This window comes from Lichenostomus cassidix, chromosome 14, assembly GCF_008360975.1.
Source record: "Lichenostomus cassidix isolate B80296 chromosome 14, HeHo_3.0, whole genome shotgun sequence".
In the NCBI taxonomy this organism is placed as follows: domain Eukaryota; kingdom Metazoa; phylum Chordata; class Aves; order Passeriformes; family Meliphagidae; genus Lichenostomus; species Lichenostomus cassidix.
In genome coordinates, this window is record NC_139495.1 from 11,042,022 (window position 1) to 11,056,163 (window position 14,142).

Consider the following 14,142-nt stretch of genomic DNA (forward strand, 5'->3'; position numbering starts at 1 on the left):
ATGAGAGATTTCTCATGTTTTGGTATAAATATTTTCTGCCAATATGAAGTAAATCCTGGAATAAATTCCCAGGGGATGTTCCAGCATGGAAGGGAAAGCATCAGGCTTGCAAAAGCACTGAAGGAGGAGCTGGGTTGCAAAGCTCTAGAGCAAGCCCTGGGAGGGACAGAAAGTTCCCTGTTCAAACCTATATTGTATTTCATCTGGGAAATAAATACATCAGCTCCCTGTGACTGAGCATGTTAACAAGGATAGGATGGGATATATGAAGTGTTGCCTCTGCCATCCAAAACCAGAGTTCCCAGCCCTGGCTAAGGGAGGAGGGATGGAGGCAGCAGGAACTTGGAGTGAGCAGCACAATGGGTCTGTGCTGGGGACCATAAAACACTGAATAGATAGTATCTGCTTTCTGGCCCAAACCAGCTAACTTGTTGACAAAGCTAAATCTTTAGAAATATTTGATACCAGTAGGGTTTATTGTCTAAGAACGAGTGATGGCAGCCATTCAAGTGACAAATTGGGGAGTGCTTTGTTTTAAAAAGGCATAAAGTTTTTTGTTTGTACTTGGAAATTTAAAGTGGGGGGAAAGAACAGCAGAAGCAGCTTGGAACTCCTCTTGTTCTCTACCCCATTTATGTCACTTCTGTTAGAAAATTTAAGGCTTGATTTATGAATAAGTCTGTACACACTTTCTTGTGTGTTCCTCTGAGCTAAAGTTTTTTTTCCATTTGTTCCTTTGCATATTCTTTTTCCCTTCCCTTTCCTTCTCTAATTTGCTATTGCCTTTTGGTCTCATTGTCCTTTCTTAATTTCCCAGTAAAAAGGGCCTCTCCTCATGGTCCACTGAAAGGAGTGGAGGCTTTTTTTTCATAGACAGTTAAGCTGTGGGACTCCTTGCCACAGAATACTTTAGAGGTTAAAGATTATATGAGCTCAGGAAGGGCCTGAAAAATCTCATAGGAGGTTATTAAATACCACTGTTCAACCTTTAGTTTGCCATTTCTTTAAACGAGGATGCTGAAAAGGTGTTGAGAGTAAACACCACTGTGCACTGACCTTACATTAACTCTGACCTAGGCAGCCACACCTGGCTGCTGCTGTTGAACCACATCAAGTCATCCTGAGGCTCCCCAGTTTTACTGCAGCTGTCTGATTGGTGACAGGCTGTGGTGTCCTGCCCAGCTGAGAAACCCTCTTCCTGCTGTCATTGAAATACTTGGTGACATCAGCCAATACTGTATGTGCACAGGAACTTCAGTCACTGAGCAATGCTTGCACCTAATTAATTACCACCATCATCTTCAGCCATCATCTTCATCCTTGCCTGGGAAGAGCTGCCAGAGGAGCAGCTTGTCTGGAAGATGTCACTGCTTGTCCAGGCTTGCCATGAGCTGGGGAGAGATTTCCACCTCTTGCAATCTGTTCTTTAACCAAAAAGAGGTGGATAAGGGAGATTTTGTAAGCAGACTGGAGGCTTGGGCTTCTCCTGTGAGAGTGCAAGGGGAGGTGTGCTGCTCTTGGGACAGCTCTGTGCCATTCCCAGCTCTGTGCCATTCCCAGCACTGTCCAGAGGAGGTTACCACTGGCTGCTAGTGGGTTCTGTTACCTCTAAAGTACTTTTTTACTAGAGGTAGGATGAAACCTAGTCTTTGTCGTGATTGTGTGCACTCTGAGGTTGAGCAATGCCAGGTGAGTGCTGTCCCACAGCAGCCAACACACCACAGCTGCTCACAGCCTCCTGTGTCACCTGCCAGCAGAGGAGCCTGGCTAGCTCCCTTCCTGGCAGTTTGGAGCAACAAGTTGTGCATCATCAATCATGGCAAATACTGGATTTCCAGTGAGAGGATCCTGATTCCTCTGTATTTTTGATTAAATGAGCCACAGGTTATCACCTTCAGTATAACCCTAAACCAGTTGAAACATGTACCTAATCTGACTAACCACTCAGTTCCTTAACCTAAAACTTTTTTTTTTAAGTGTACCTGTCAGCTTTCATGAACAGTGGAAAATACAGGACTGTAGGAAGTCCTCATCTCTATCAATGTGCTGTATAGGCTGCTGCTGACTTAATTCCTCCCCATCCCTCTCTGGTCTCTGCTGTGCAGGGTGAGCTCACTTCCTTCAGACCCAGCACAGTGCTCACTGCAGGAGCAGAAGGACACCCACAGCATTTGGGGATGAAGTGTTCAGTGCCAAGACTGCTTGGAAATAGCTGCTGCTGTTTAAACTAAACCCTGTTTTAATCCAAATTAATTTGTACACACAGACAAGCAATAGGAATTTTCCTTGTTGCATTTTGCTCACCTTATAATTAGGCTTTTACTGGATGTGGTTGGGCAATGTCCTGGTCTCCATGAACTGCCAAACCACTCCTCTGCAGCCTCCAAGAGCGTCATGTTTACCCCATAATCCTCCTTGACATGTCACATGCATGTTGCAACTCCTCTGAGTTTCAGAGCTAATTGAAATACCAGTATTAATTGTGGAAAGTTAGTCATGCAAACGAAGCTGGAAGGGGAAGCTCTCGGCAGCCGCTGTTTCGTAACTGTTTGTGTTTTGTAAGTGCTCTGGTCTGTGATGCTGGGGCAGGGCTGGGATGCTCCATGGTGCTGGAATCCTCGTGTGCAGAGGGGTCCCAGTGCCAGGAAGGGCTTTGGGAAGGAGCTGCAGGTAGGAGCAGGGCTGTGGGGTACCTTGGAGAGGGAGCTGGGAGCTGCTGTAGGGCTGGGGACATCCTCACTGCCTCACCTTCATCAGGGCAGGAGAGTCCTGGTGCCTTCAGTCTCCCAGTAGATGGGAGCAAGGGATTGTGGTTTTTCTTGCTGAGAAGAGTTTCTGTAGGTGATGCCTTAGGATTTTTAGCTTCCTTATTTTTCATGTGTCTGTAGTTTTAGTGTGCAGCTCTGGACTCCATGTAAAGTGCTAGGACTTCTGTTCCTAGCATCTTTAGACAAAAGAATTCCTCTAAGCTGGGAATCCAAGGAGACTTTAGCTGCCTTGGGGCCCCAAAATATGTAAACAACAGTGAACTGGGGGGAGCAAGCTTGGGGTGGTTGACATCATCACCTGAAGGTGTAATTGGAGGATTAAGGCCTGATATGTTAATGGACAGAACTTATAAAATGTGAAGGACTCATGACTCGCTGTCCATTTTGGGTGTAACCTCTCGAGTAGGCTTTGTCTGCCCTAAATGTACCTTAAAGGCCTTTAATAAATCAATCTGCTTTTTATTCTCCTACCTTTGTCTAGCCTCTGTTTCAGGTAAGCCTGTTCAGGCATCATAGGTGTCAGCAGACGAGCAGGTGAAGCTGAGGGGTTTGCACAGCTTCCTTAGAGAAGGAAAGAAATGCAGCTGCATAGAATAAATTTGGGAACCAGGACACTTGAAAATGAAAATTTATAAAAATTGGAAGGGTTTCTGGTGTTGTTTCTAAATCCAGGAAAAGCCCAGAAAACAATCAGATTTTCAGATGTCTTTTAGCCATCTTTTTCAGATTCCTTTCAGAGATTAATATGAGAGAGAACTTGCAGCATCTGCATCTGAAAGCAACTGCTCTTGGGGAAACTTGCTCTGTCTTTGAGGAAAAACTCATTTTCCAGGCAAGTGAAGCCAGTGCTGTCCTGTCCATGGACCATGGTGGTACCACCTGAGAGCAGCTCCTCCAGGCAGGGTCATTTCCAGCCTAAGGAGGCCAGAAAAAGCATTTTCTCCAAGCTGGACCACTGAAGGATGCAGAGCAACATTCCCTGGGGATGAGCTCTGTGCCTGTTCACTGGAGGTGTTGCAGTCTGTTATGTGAAAAAGAAACCATTCATAGACAGTGAGGTTTCATGGAGTCTGTCACCCTGCCATAGCCATTTGGACTATTTCCAGGCATTTACATTAATTAAAACTGAGAAGAGATTTCCATGATAGTGTTGGGCTGGTCAGAATGGATAACTTTCCCAAACCTGCTGTATTTAGGGTATTGCTAGAGGTATGGGGTAGATGTAAAGAGAAATAGGATGTAGAGATATGTAGAGAAATTATGATGGTGTTTATATACCCCCAACCTTATTACTTCAATAGCTTTTCTTGGTTATATTTAATGGAGAATTTCAGAAATTTCTCCTGCGTGTGTTGTGCTCTTTGTAGTTCACTTGTTACAGGTGCTTTGTAGGTCACCTGTTACAGATGACATTTTGGGGTCTCTTTCTGCACACATTGGCCAATTTTTCTTAAAAAAGTATAGTAAAAATAAAAGGATATTTTTGCTTTGAAATGTAAAATGAAATGTAGTCTATTATTGCCATGATGCTACTGTAATATATTTTATTTATATTTTAGTTCCATGCACTCCTAAACATAAAAATTAAAGAAAATCGTGTTGGTTTTTTTTTTTCCCCACAGGAGAAAGATATATTTTTCTCCTGCAGGAGGAAGATAAATGATGCATGTTGAAATAGGGGCAGATTTCAGGGTAATGTGACACGTGGCTGGAGTTTCCTAAAGAGCCTGAAAACATCACCACCTTACGTCACGTTGCATTCATTCTGTAAATCCCCGCAGGCAGATGTTTTGCTGGCTCAAGCAGAAGAGAGATACTGTCTGTATCTCTCTGGCCCTGCTCTGTGCATGGCTGGGATCTCTCCCTGCTGGGCTTTCTGCAGTGCTGCTGTGCTGCTGTGCAGTGCTGGCTGCCTTCCCGAGGCACAGGGATGGATGGATGGATGGATGGATGGATGGATGGATGGATGGATGGATGGATGTTCCTGGGAACTCAGGATGCTCTCTGGGGTTTGTGGGATGCTGTCCTTGCCACAACCAAGTGGGGAGTGGTGGCTGGGCTGGAGGGACAGGGAAAACCTGATGGAGGTGGTGGGCTTGTGGGAGATGTAGGAAAGTGGGTTTGTTCAGCCAGTCATGAAGGCACAGAGAGCAAGGAACTGGTGGGTGCTGAGGAAGGGCTGGTTGGGAGCTCTGCGAGTCCCAGGGGTGATCCTTGATTTACAGGGAGTCGCTTCAGAACCTGGCATAGCATCTGGAAAACATCTCTGAAGACTGCTGGTAACTGCCTTAGGAAGGCAAAGCGTTTGTGAGGAGGAGGCTGGGAGGGCTGGGGCGTGGGCTTTGTTTTGTTTTGAGTTTTTGCTGTAGGCTTCCTGTGTCAACACTGCCCGGCAGAGTGCCTCCAGCTGTGCCTGCAAGTGGGGACAGTGTCTGCTCCTTCAGGAGGGCTGCCAAGGGAAATGAGCTGATTCCTGTGTGAGCAGCATCCAGAAGTGGCCACACAGAACAAACTGAAATAGCCAAGCTGCACCTTTGTCTCTGTAAAGGTTCACATGGAGTGATCTTCTGCTGAGGGTCGCTGGCGGTGGGCGCTGCTGACACCCCACTGTACACACATTGTACAGCTTGGCTGTTCAGCCTCCAATCCTTCTCACTCTGCCTGATTTTCACAACAGTCAGAGAAGCCCAAGGGGCAGAGAGATGTGCCAGTGATGCAGCATGCTGCCCATCCAGCCCGAGCTGCAGCACAGGCACAGCCTTCCCCTTGCTGCTGTGTGCATCCCCTGTGACAGGGTGAAGCTGAGTTTGGCTGCCTCTAGCTGGGTGTGTGTGTCAGCTCTGCCCAGCCCCGTGTTTGTGTCAGCTCTCCCCAGCTCCCTGTCTGTGTCAGCTCTCACCCATGTAGGGCTCGTGTCATAGAAATGATGGGAGTCGAGGCTATTCATCCACCTTGGCCGTGGGCACAGAACAAAAAGGGTATTTGTGCAGCAAAATGGTACTGAATGTTCTACATCACTGTTTTATTTTATCTTTACAGAGCAGAGGGCACCAAAATAATATAAATGGGAACAATTGCATACAGCAGCACACTTCTAACTCCATTTAGACTTTTTGTTTGTAAATATTTTTGTGGTTCATCTGTGTTTTAAAGAAAGGAGGGAAAATTCTCCTGCCTCTCTAGCTGTGTCTGAGGAAGGGGATGGACAGTACTCTGTGGCTGTGTTGCAGCAGAAGGGTGAATACTCTGCATTTTGCTTGTCACCTGACAAGCTGGTTTATATTTGGATGAGGAGAGAATGCATGTGATTTTGAAAGCTGCATTTTCACTTGTGCAGAGGCCAGTCCATGTGTGCTGAGTTACCACAATTAGGTTTTATTTGTTTGCTCTTGTTTTTCCTGTGGCTTACTAGGGCTATGGTCCTGCCGTGTCAAACATGCATTCCTTGAAAGCAAGGTGTCCAAAGGAGAGGTCTTTAGAAAACTGAGACTTCCTCTGTCCCAGGCAGCACAGCAGGTCTATTTGGAGGAGGAGGAAGTTTGGAAAATCCCGACCCTTTGGTGTTATCATCTCAGTGTGAGCTGAACATTGTGCTGTGACACTGGGCAGGGCATGAGCTCATGGGTGACAGATGCCATCCATATTTGAAATGCCATCCCTAAAGCTGGGGTTTTGTTCTCAGCTGAGTTGCTCTTGAGAACAGTGAGGAAAACTCAAGCTGGTACAGCAGGGAACATGACTATCCACTTCTATCTTCTCAGCACCCTGAGCAATTAAAGACAAAAGCCTTTGTTCCCTGGTGACTTCATTCTTAAGCAGCCTTTTTAATTTTAGTCTTTATTTTCAGGAAGAAATAATATGAATTTGTCATTGACAAGAAGGCTGCATTTCTCAAATGTCATGTAAAGGATCCACTCCATAATTCATGGGCTGGGGAGTGTGGGTGTCAAGAGGAGGGTGCATAATAGATGTGAGAGATTTCAGTTCAATTAAACTATTGGTCTTAAAGGCAGCTTATCTTGCCTTCATGATATTTTCTTGACTGAGATCGCCACTTTTTTTTGCTAACTCATCCAGATAACCAGATATTTTTAGTCTTCTTAAGTAAGGCTGGAGTGGGTTATTGGTTATTTTTGCACATCTTCTTCCCCTTCTAATGTGGATGGGGACTTGCATAGTAATACCAGAACAGTGCTGATTATTTCCTCTTATTTCTGTCATTCTTGTACCTGTAAGCCATGCAATTGTGTGTGCAGAATTGCTGCTGTTTCATATCCTCTTTCCATGGATTCTGGGAGTTCTGCTTGCTGTGAGATAGGATGTGTTGCTGTTTGTGTGCTGAGAAGGGGATCTCCTCCTCCTCTGCTGTAGGACCTGAGTAAGAGCAAACCTGAGGCTGCTGGGGTGTGGATGCTGATGTGGACTATTGGCTTCCTGCTTTCTGGGAGATTGTGGCAGACTCAGAGCTCCCAAAGGGGATTGCTGGGCTGCCAGCTCTGCCCAGGCAGGAGGGGTCACCCAACTCTGTCAGTGTTTCTGTCCCAGGCAGGCTAAATCAGCTGTGTGTCTGGCTCAGTCTGAAGGGAATCAAGGAGCACTCCTGTGACTCTCTTCTCACAGTCAAGCTGGAGGTGTTACGAGCTGACAGAGCTGTGTTAACAAGTGAGCAGCAGCAGCAGCAATGAATTTATCACAGCGATCACAATCAAAACCCACCTGCAGCAGTGGAGGTGCAGCTTTATCTCAGCATTTCTCCTTCAAGGGCTTCTTCCTTGGAACGTGTGTTTGTGTGCAGATGCAGGAGGCTCCCCTGTGCTGTGATGGTCCAAGCCCATCAGTCAGGGAGGTTGTTGGGGCTCAGCTGTACCTCGAGAGCTGTGCCTGTGAGTGAGGCAGGAGTGAGCAAACACGTTCATTGTGGAGTAATCTGTTTGCAGTGCAGCCTCCTAGTACAGCTGGCAAAAGTTGTGACATTTAAAAATAAATAAACTTTACAAAACATGAACTCACTGATACAGAGCAGGAGCTTTCGGTTCAACAGTGTGCAGGAAGTGACTCATATTCTTACCAAATCAGCATCGCAAGAATTTGCGCCTCTCATGACAATTCCCGTTTGGGGCTAAATCACTTCTCTTCCTTTCTCCAGGCTCTTCCCAGGCCTCAGGAATGTCTGCTGAGCCCACTTCCTCCGCCTCTCAGCAGTCCCCTGGCTCTCCCCCGTCGCCCAGCTCGCTCCACCTGCCCGAGAGCCGCCGGCCGCGGGAGCGCTCGCCATCGCCCATGCGGGGCTACCTCATCCCCAGCCCGCTGCCCACCCGCCGCACCAGGACCTTCTCGGCGTGAGTACTGCCAGTCCTGCCCTCCCCAGAGCCCCTGCTGAGCAGGCAGCTGGGGGAAGGAGGGGTGTTTGGAGCTGAGGATGCTTTGGTGTGTTACCCTTCTCCAACAAGTTCTGATGCCTTTAGGCTTTTGCTCCAAGTATCCTCTGTTTTTTCAATGCTGTTTTAGTGTTCAAAGCCTCTTGACTCTTTAAGGATAGAGTTTTAGAGGGAGGGGGAAAATACACCAAGATTTTTCAAAACATCTTGTCTGAAGCTTTGCTTCACTTCAGACGGTAGGTTGTGGCTCTCAGGACCAGTTCCTGTTGGTGTTTCCTTATCAGATCCAGATTTCTTTTTGGCATGGTTTCTCCTTTCCCCTGAAGTACTGGACCAGACCTCACTGGAAGTTTTAGTTCTTTTACTCCTGACACCAGTGCTAACGTCATCTAGGTAACATTTTAGGGAAATTCTATCATTTTTCAGAGGAAGATGTTTCATTGTTTCCTTTTCTTCTTCAGCTTTCATATCCATTTTAGGATTGCTCAAACAGACCTGTAAAGGCAAATGCTGGTTATCAGGGTGAGAGCCCTGCTCTCCTCCTCTAAGGTGTTTTTATGAGGTTTTCCATGGAATGAGATAAGATTTGTTGCTGTTTGCAGTTATTTGAGGTAGTGATCTCCAGCAGAGCTGCCTTCCCATAGCTTTGGTGGGGCCCTGTGGTGCTGGGCAGCCTCCTGGGAGCCCAAGGGGACACAAGGGGACTCCCCAGGGCAGCAGCAGAGGATGGTGCTGCAAGGTTTGGCCATGGCAAAGGATTCCCAGTGCCTGTGATGGACCTCCCAGGGAGGGAATGACCTGCAGAAGGCAACATGGGCTTCTTTGTTCACCCCCCAGCCTTTGAATCAGAGGATAATGTGAGCTGCTAGCACAGCCTTTTATTTCTGTGTAAGGGAGGTCTGGCAGTGCTGAGTGAACGCTGTGGCAGTCAGATCTCAGCCCCACAGCCAGCTTCTTTGGGCCACTTCATCTGCTTGGTGAGCTTTTCCCTTTTGCTACTTGCAGTGGTATCCAGCTCTTCTCTTCTCTTCCAGAGTTATCAATGCGGATTTAAATAATAACAATCTCACTGATGCTTCACATTATTACTTCTGAAATCAAAATGAGGCAAAAGAGAAGAGCAGCCCAAGAAAATTTATATGTTGTCGGTTCCAAAAGCCTTCAAATGCCCTAAACTTCCTGATGGAAGCAGATTGCTGAAAGGAACGTAATTGACTTAATAATTGGGGTTGCCCTTGAAAAGCAAGTCCAAGCTAGCTTGTCTCAGTGCTGTGTTAATAATGAACTCTTTGTAAGTCTTCTCAGCTGATAATCTTAGTCTGGTTCTTACCAAAAGAAAGAATTTGTTATTTGGCTTCCACAGTTCTTTAATCATTAATTAGTGTAGGAATCTTGCTGTATTTGTTTGTCCTGAAAATCAAAATAGCTCCAGATTTTTTTGTGTGTGTGTCCTCTTTAAACAAGAGGAGCTCTAGGTGAGCAGTTGTATAAAGAGATGAATGTGACAGGCACTGGCTTATTATTCAGAGGGATTATTTAATTTTGGTTCACTGGAAGTGGGGGGCCTCATCCCCCACGGAGCCTTATCTCTTTGAAAGACGCAATTTCAACTTTAATGGCTTGTTTAGGACAGTGAGTGCTTTTCTGTGTAACAAGCACTTGTGGGGTCAGGTGTGTTGACAGCTTTATAGAGCTGGAAATGAAGAGATTTAATGGAGATTTCTTTCTTTAGCACATTCAACTGTACTTCTTTATTGTTAGTTTGATTTAAGGAACAGAGCTGTTACTATTTTTTTTTCTTAACAATTCTATTTAGACTTCAGTAAAATTTAAACATTTGGGACAGTGATGTCCATATTGCCATAAGACATGTAACAAAATGGCAGCACAGGCACTGTGGGTGAAGAATTGCACCAAAATCCTCTCCTAACATGGAAGCAACCTATGGATACTCATGGCATGAGGAAGGTTCAGATCTAGTAACTGCTCAGAGTAAACCCCATAATGTGTGAAACCAGCTGGTTTCATTAATGGAAGTGCTTGAATGAGTTTGGATCCCTGAGGGTTGCACTCAGTGCATTTGATGGAGGAAAGGATTTAACCACACAGTTTTCAGGACAGGTCATAGCTCAGGAGAGTAATTTTCCTTGATGGCAACCACCTAAAGGTGGTTCTGCAGATGTGTCTCATTTCAAAATACAGGTCCTGAGATAGTAGAGGAGGAGTTCAGACACAAATCTTGCTGTTAGGCACTACAGCTGGGCTTCACACTTGCTGTGAAATTTGGGAGGGCACAACGCTCAGGAGGTGCACACTGGTACTCCCAAACTCATCAGAGGTAGAAGGTTCTGACATTATGGTGTCTGGAGGAAAACTGGGCACAGTGATGGAGCAGCTGAATTCGAGATGGGAACTGATGCACTCTAGTGCCAACAAACACCTTTATCTGTGTCCCTTCAAAAGGCCCCAGGCAAAATGTGTGCAGTGAGCACCGAGCAGCTGCTGCAGAGGGATGTGCTCACCAGGAGGGAGGGTTTGGCTGCTGTGCCCGTGTGCTCTGTGTCCCCAGAGTGTGACCTGCTCTGTGCTTCCTCCCGCAGCACGGTGAGAGCCTCCGAGGGGCCAATCTACAAAGGGGTCTGCAAGTGCTTCTGCCGCTCCAAGGGCCACGGCTTCATCACCCCTGCCGACGGAGGGGCTGACATCTTCGTGCACATCTCAGAGTGAGTCCTCACTGGGGCCAAGGCTCTGCTTTGCCTTCACTGCTGAACGCTCTTCACCTGTCAGACACAAGATGGGTTTATAATCTGTCGCCCTTACCTCAGCACAAAGTGGTTATGCAGATGTTACAGGCGGCAATAGATTATGCTGTTTATTTTCCTGTATTATTATAAATCTGTTGAGTTAAAAACTAGAAGATGATCCTTAAATCTCTTAGAATAAGCTACCCAGTTTTGCCCAGACACTTGCATTCACCTGAAGGAAATACTCTACATAGTGTCTAGTTTTAATGTAAAGATTTATAACACTGAAAATTCACTACTTTTACTTTGCACTGCTTGTACCATTATTAAGCTAAAGGTTAATTGCCTTTACTGTTGAGAAAAGTCACTCTTTATTACTTCCTTGAATTTATCTAGCTTAGGTTGTGAGCAGTTTATAGTTAAAGCATTCTCTGTTAAAGGGTTCATTAGCACTTCAGCCTTTTTTGTCCTCAACACACTGAGAACCACCCCCTCTGAATTTACCTTTTGATAAACTAAGCAGATAAAGCTTTTTAAGTCCCTTGCTGAGAATTTTTCTCCAGTCTAAACCAGTCTTTGCAGCACACTTAGAGACTAAAGAATTTAGCTATAATTTTAAGACTGTACACTGTACACATACTTTCAGTGTAAGAAGATAAAATCTCCTCCAGAGTCCTGCTCTGCTTCTCTTTCTGTACATCCCATAATCGCATTAGCCCTTTATCCCCAGTCTTTGCCGAGTTGCTTACCTGCTCTGACCTCAGCATCCTTTTCAGTGTCAAAGTTTGGTGCAGTCCCACATACAGCCTGGCATTCCAACAGCTGTGTCTGAATTCCTAATTCTTGGGTGAGCAAATTCTGGTTTTGTTGCACAGCAGCACAATTCCACTGGGACAGGCTCTGGAATTCCTGCCCAGGAATCCTGAGCACACCCCAGGCCTGTTCTGTCCTTGGTGTTTATTGCTTGGCTAACCTGCAAGGTTTAATGGGCAATTTTTATATTTGTTCCTGGATTGAGATGTTGGCCAGCGCTGGGGCTGTTGCTCTCTGGCATTGTGTGTTAAGGCTCCTCAATATTTTTTCTCCAGTAACCTTTTCTAGATCTATCACCAGTTTTATCCTACCTATTGTTCACAGTATTGAGAGCTGTATAATTTGTTGTTCAGAGTGGTTATGCAGTGGTAAGTCAACAAAAGCCTTACCAAACCTACTCAGGCTGCTCCAGCTGTGTTTCCTGGTTCTGTGTGTATCATGTGTCCTTGGAGAAGGAGCACTTGGCTTTCCTCCCGCTTTCTGGAATGTCACTGCTCCATGGGCATTGACAAACCAAAGCTTTGCAGGGCTCCTGGGTGCAGAAAGGCTCAGTGGTCTGACTTGTGTTCAGCCCAAGGAAGTGTCATTAAATATCTCCTTTCTCTTTTGTCTAATGCAAATGCACAATTTCTCCACATTTCCTGAATAACTTAAAAATAGCGTTTCCTATGTCACAATTTAAAAAATTTGACTGTGAACATCTAGTCTGACCTATACAGTTACTGATCAGCAGGGGTTTGGTTACAACAGCCTTCTCACAGAAACATGAATTTTCAGCCTTCTAATGAATTCCTTTTAAAGAACTGTCTATTTTCGGTCCTGTTTTTTTTTTTCTGTACATTTTCTCTTCCAATTAGTCCAGTAACATTTTCTTCAGTTATGTGAAATTAATCCTCTTAAAACCCTGGGGATGACTTTTTGATTGGGGTTGCTGTTTTGTTTGTACAAAATGTGAGCTGCTCTTCCAGGTTCCCATCCTACAGCCCAATTCGGATTCTGGGTGATTCTGGGTGATTCTGGGTGCACGAGGTGTTCCTGCCCTCAATTCCCCTCCAGCAGAAACCCCACTGATGGTTTTCCACGTTTCAGGCTCCCATATGTCTCCTGTGCTGAAATCCCAAGTGACACGATGAAAATAATCTTGTCTGCTGTGATTTCTGGTGCTCAGTGTGAGAGCCCCTCTGTGACAGGAGTCCCCTCTTGTGGGCTGTGCTGCTGGCACATTGATCCCATCTGCTCTCAAAACGCTCTGACTGGGAGCATCAATAAGCTAAATTTGAGTAGCTGTGCCCTGAATGTGTTGTGCTGCCCTACCAGCCACCCCCTCCATCCTGGAGCACCAGGGAACATCAGCAGGGCTGTAAAGGTTTATGGGCAGCCACACTTGGGGAGGTGTTTCCAGTGTTTGTTTTGCTGGGCAGGAGGTTCTCTGCTGTGCCAGCCTCACCCTGCTGGGCCCTTGCTCCACCCTGGTGTGGGAGAGCTGGAGCAGAGGAGGGCTGGGAGGGGCAGAGCTGCTCTGTGGGTAGGGTGAGGGGCTTTGAGCTCCCTGGCTGCCCAGCTCACAGCCCAGTGCCCACCCTGGGCCAGCCTGGCTCTGTTTTCAGCCATTTCTGTGTCATTCCAGCCCAATGCTCCACCAGGAGCACTCTCCATGTGCTGCTCTGCAGGATTCCATGCTCTTCCAAGTTTGCTCTTCAACACAGAAGGTTGGAGGGGATCTCCTCTACCCCACCCACCTGTGCCTTCCTGGCAGATGCTCTGCACAGCTCACAGCTGGCAATTCCAGTGCTGAGGATCCACTGCCTCCCTGGGTGATCTCCTCCTGCCAGAGCAGCCCTGCCTCTGAGTCCTTCCTGGGCTTTAACTGACTTGGCTTTCCATATAGCCCTGCACTTCTCCCATCTCCACAGCAGGCAAACGATGCCTTTCTCCTTCAAGAAGAAATTATTTCAAATTCAAAGACTCTTTGCCTTGCTCTTTCAGAAACATCTTAGCAAGGTTAGTTCGTATGGATTTTGTAGGACTGAAGTGTTTTGTGTTTTTACAACTCCTCTAGGTCAATTCTTCTCTCTTGAAGTCAACAGCACTTTTTCTATTGCACCAGGCATGGGCTGCTGTTTTAAGTGTTTCATGTGTAGGTACTGTCTCAGAGCTTCAGTTCAAAAATAGCTGATGTTTCTGCCTCAACCTGTTAGTGAAAAGTGCTATTATTGAAGTACTGGAGGTTTCAGCACATTGTGTTCTTTAATTACTCTGAGTATATTTGAGTTGTTTGAAACAGCTTTTAGTGCTGGAGGGTGATGGTATCACTGCCTTAATTCTGATGCAAGGCAACACTGGAAGGATGAATTACTAATGCCTTTCATTTCAGTTTATTTCCCAGTGAATTTGGTAGATTGCTCCTTATTAATGGGAATTGCTTTCTGCAGCAGCATT

At 46.1% G+C, this 14,142-nt stretch overlaps 1 protein-coding gene across 2 annotated transcripts in view; it reads left to right on the forward strand.

Moving 5' to 3' along the window:
* Nucleotides 1-14,142, forward strand: part of CARHSP1 (calcium regulated heat stable protein 1) — a 32,399-nt gene that overhangs the window by 8,731 nt on the left and 9,526 nt on the right. For both annotated transcript variants that reach the window (XM_085074900.1, XM_085074901.1), the window contains exons 2-3: nucleotides 7,915-8,107; nucleotides 10,747-10,869. In XM_085074900.1, the coding sequence (XP_084931026.1) occupies nucleotides 7,935-8,107; nucleotides 10,747-10,869 (296 nt within the window). In that variant the 5' untranslated portion in view covers nucleotides 7,915-7,934. The remainder of the gene's footprint in view (nucleotides 1-7,914; nucleotides 8,108-10,746; nucleotides 10,870-14,142) is intronic.